The following is a 3355-nucleotide window of genomic DNA, read 5'->3' as shown; positions in this document are numbered from 1 at the left end:
TCGGTGGCAGCACCTGCTGGTTCCCTGGGAACAGCCTCTTTGGAACCGGCTCGTCCTCCCAGCTGGACTAGAAGAGAACTTTTTAAGAATCGGGTGTCCTTGTCTTCGGGCCACCGGCCAGCGGGAGATCCCGCAGAAAACGCGCAGTCGGTGCTTTCCCAGCCCGGGAATCTGCTCGCTTTCTATGGGATGAAGGCCGTGGAAATAGCGTGTATCCCAGCGACTCACAACCCTAAACACCAGTGGTCTGTAGAGAGCCCACCCGAAAGGACAGACACCAGAACCCTGTTCTGTGCCTGCACCACTAGTTCTCAGGGATGAAACTCCTCTGACTTCAGTCTGCAGTGGCCACATAACCCCTGGAATGTATTTCAAACCATCCCCTAAGGAAGGGTTTTCTCCTACAAATACTGACACAGCTGTAATAAAGTCTGACAGGGCCACACACTTACATGCCCTGTGTTGTGTCAAAGAGGAACTCACGACAGCCCTCAGCTGAGCAGGGCCACCTTCTGTCAACCAGCCATTATGACTGAGCTTATTGTATTTCCAGCCTTAAAACTGCTCTATTATCTTCCCACCCAGTAAGATTTCTGGCTACCTACAAACACAGTTGAGATTCTAATTTTCTAACTTAACTTTCAGCACTGGAAGAATCGGTTTTCTTCCCAAGATTAGCTCACATGCTTCTGGAGAAGCCAGAAAACAGTAATCATGGCTACTTCCAAAGAGCAGGTAATGCACCTAACGCAAGGATGCGGGTGCTCCATCCAAGCCTTTGCAAGCGACTGGACATGAGACTGATCTCCTTTCTTTAAACAGGTATTTTTTCAGGAGACAAGCAGCATTTGTGGCTTTGCAGCCACTAAGGGAGTCAGGATTGCTGTGGCACAGTCTTCCTGTGTAGTAACTTAAAGGAAAACGTGGAAGTCTGCACGACTTGATATTTTATTTATTTTTTTCTGAAGGGTATTGTACACCAAATATCCCATTGGCAGGAAAGCGCATTCAATGTGTTTAGAAGCCAAACAGTCACTTTCATTTTAACAAACACAATTATAAAGTAAAAATAAACCACAAAATAATGAACTGCATGTTCATAACATACAAAAATTGCTGCCTACTCAGTAGGTAACTACAACATTCCAACTCCTGAATATATATATAAATTTACATTTTTGTAACAAAAATAGACTTTGAGAGGTGTGGGATTTTTTTTTTTTTTTGCTTACATTCCATCCCTCAGGCCTTTCTCCTGCTCCTCTCCCCACCCATTCCCTGCTTCCCTTTACATTCTTTGAGTAACATCCCTTTCACTTTTAAGGCAAGATGCAAAGCATCCATTCACACAAATGCATGACGTCAGCAAGGCTTCACGAAAAGGCACCAAGACTTTTAACTTTTAAAACAAAACTTCTGCCACATGTGAGTGTCTCATCAGATGATATTTACACAGCATCACTCTAACATGCTCAAATACAGTAAGTGCTGTTCCCAAAGAAGTTTGAAACGCGTTACAGCATTGTCACTGAAATAGAATTAACATTTACAAAATATGGCCCTGCAAACTCCAAATAATACAATATGAATATGCAAAGATTTTTTTTTTCCACATCAATAGTACCCTAAAGGAAAGCAAAACCATGGCACATGTACAATTTACATCAGCTAGATACTTAATCAAAAGTCCTTTCTTCCTAATAAAAGACTATTGTTTACGGGGAAAATTATATTGAACTTATATCCACAGTCCATGCAAATTAAGTCATTCAACAGAGGTGGAAAACTTAAGCAGCAGTTGTTTCAGGCAGCTGAAGTTTAAACTAAAGTTAAATAGCCTTGCAACGTATGGTGTTGGGGGAGTAATTGGAGACTCCATGTCTGATAATACCAATGGAAAAGGTAAATTCTCCTGTTCCAGAAGGTCATCTCAGCAGATCTCAATTGTCCTTGGAGAAAAGGCTGAGTTCATGTCTGAAAGTGCTGAGGTCACCTGAGAGCTGAAATTATTGGTGACCCCTGGAGATGAGAAGGAGGTGGCCACTTGGGTCTGAAAAGTGGCAGTGCCAGAGGGATAAGTGGTTGCTATAGAAGGGGAGGGGAATGTGGTGTGTGCAGGGGACGGATAGGAAGACGGAGCAGGAGAGGAATACACTGTGCGCACTGGTGAGGGATAAGTGGTGGTGATGGAGGAAGGGTAGGATGTAGTCACAGAGGATGAATAGGCAGGAATTGGGGAAGCAGTTGAGACTGGAGCTGCCTTTTCCACTTTCTTGTCCTTCTGCCTAAGGTGGATTTTAGTGTGCCTCTTCCTCTCATCACTCCTGGCAAACTTTCTGCCACAAATGTCACAGGCAAATGGCTTCTCCCCTGTGTGTGTGCGGATGTGCGTGGTCAAGTGGTCGCTCCTGCTGAAGTTCCGCATGCAGATGCGGCACTGGAAAGGTTTCTGTCCCGTGTGGATGCGGATGTGCCGCGTCAGCTCATCGGATCGGGAAAACCTCCGGTCACAGGACTCCACGGGGCAGGCGTAGGGTCGCTCGTGAGGAGGGGTCTTGCTGGGACGGTTTGGGTATTTCCTCATCCTGCTGGGCTTGATCAGCTGGGACTGATAGTTAGTGTTGAGGGTCTTCAACTCCTGGGAACCAGTCTGAGTAGCAAATGCCTTAATAGTGGACAGTGGCGTGAGGGAAGGCTGCTGTGCTCTGGTCTCCAGGGCTGGGAAGGGCTTCTGATCAGCCGGAACAAGACTGAGCTCTCCCTGTTGCTGAGGGAACAGGTAATCCGGGATCATTGGCACCTGAAAGTTGGTTTTAGCAGTCGGATAAGCTGGAGGTGGGTACTGGATGGGGGCTCCAGAGGGGTTGGGGAAGGACTGGGTCTGCGATTCAGGGAAAATGTCAGAGCTGGAATTGGGAAACGTTGGTGCAGCTGAATAGATTGGACTGTTCTCGCTGGCTTGGACTGAGCAGCTCAGTGGGGAGCTCTGCGAGGAGGAGGATGGCGATGATGAAGTAGGCGTCGAGGTGGGAGGTGCATTAGCCATGCCCACCAGCCCACTGACGAGGCTGAAGAGAGGCTCTGGCCATAAGGTGTTGCCGCTGTTGGGGGCCGGCTCTAAGGAGAAGCGCCCCGTGTAGGTTATCGGCGGCAGCCGCGTCGTTTGGTTGGGATAGCTGGTTTCTGGCAGGCTTTTCTCGTTGTTCAGGGAGATTTCGGGAAAAGTGTCTGAAAAGAGAGGAACAGCGATTACTTCCAGCAGCCACCGCAGCCGCTGCCGGAGCTTCGCGAGCCATCCCCAGCGCAGCGCAGCCCCAGATTCTGGTTAATCACTAATTGAGCGTAACATATTGCA

General features: G+C 47.7%; 1 protein-coding gene across 1 annotated transcript in view; it reads right to left on the bottom strand.

Moving 5' to 3' along the window:
- Positions 1–930: 930 nt before the first annotated feature.
- The window catches only part of EGR1 (early growth response 1), a 9367-nt gene continuing 6942 nt past the window's right edge, over positions 931–3355 (bottom strand). Inside the window, exon 2 of the mRNA XM_018073463.2 lies at positions 931–3321. Within this exon, the coding sequence (XP_017928952.1) occupies positions 1931–3321 (1391 nt within the window). The 3' untranslated portion in view covers positions 931–1930. The remainder of the gene's footprint in view (positions 3322–3355) is intronic.

This window comes from Manacus vitellinus, unplaced genomic scaffold, assembly GCF_001715985.3.
Source record: "Manacus vitellinus isolate BGI_N305 unplaced genomic scaffold, ASM171598v3 scaffold_25_pilon, whole genome shotgun sequence".
Lineage (NCBI taxonomy): Eukaryota > Metazoa > Chordata > Aves > Passeriformes > Pipridae > Manacus > Manacus vitellinus.
The sequence above is the reverse complement of the archived record's forward strand: the minus strand, read 5'-3'. Positions and strand labels throughout refer to the sequence as shown.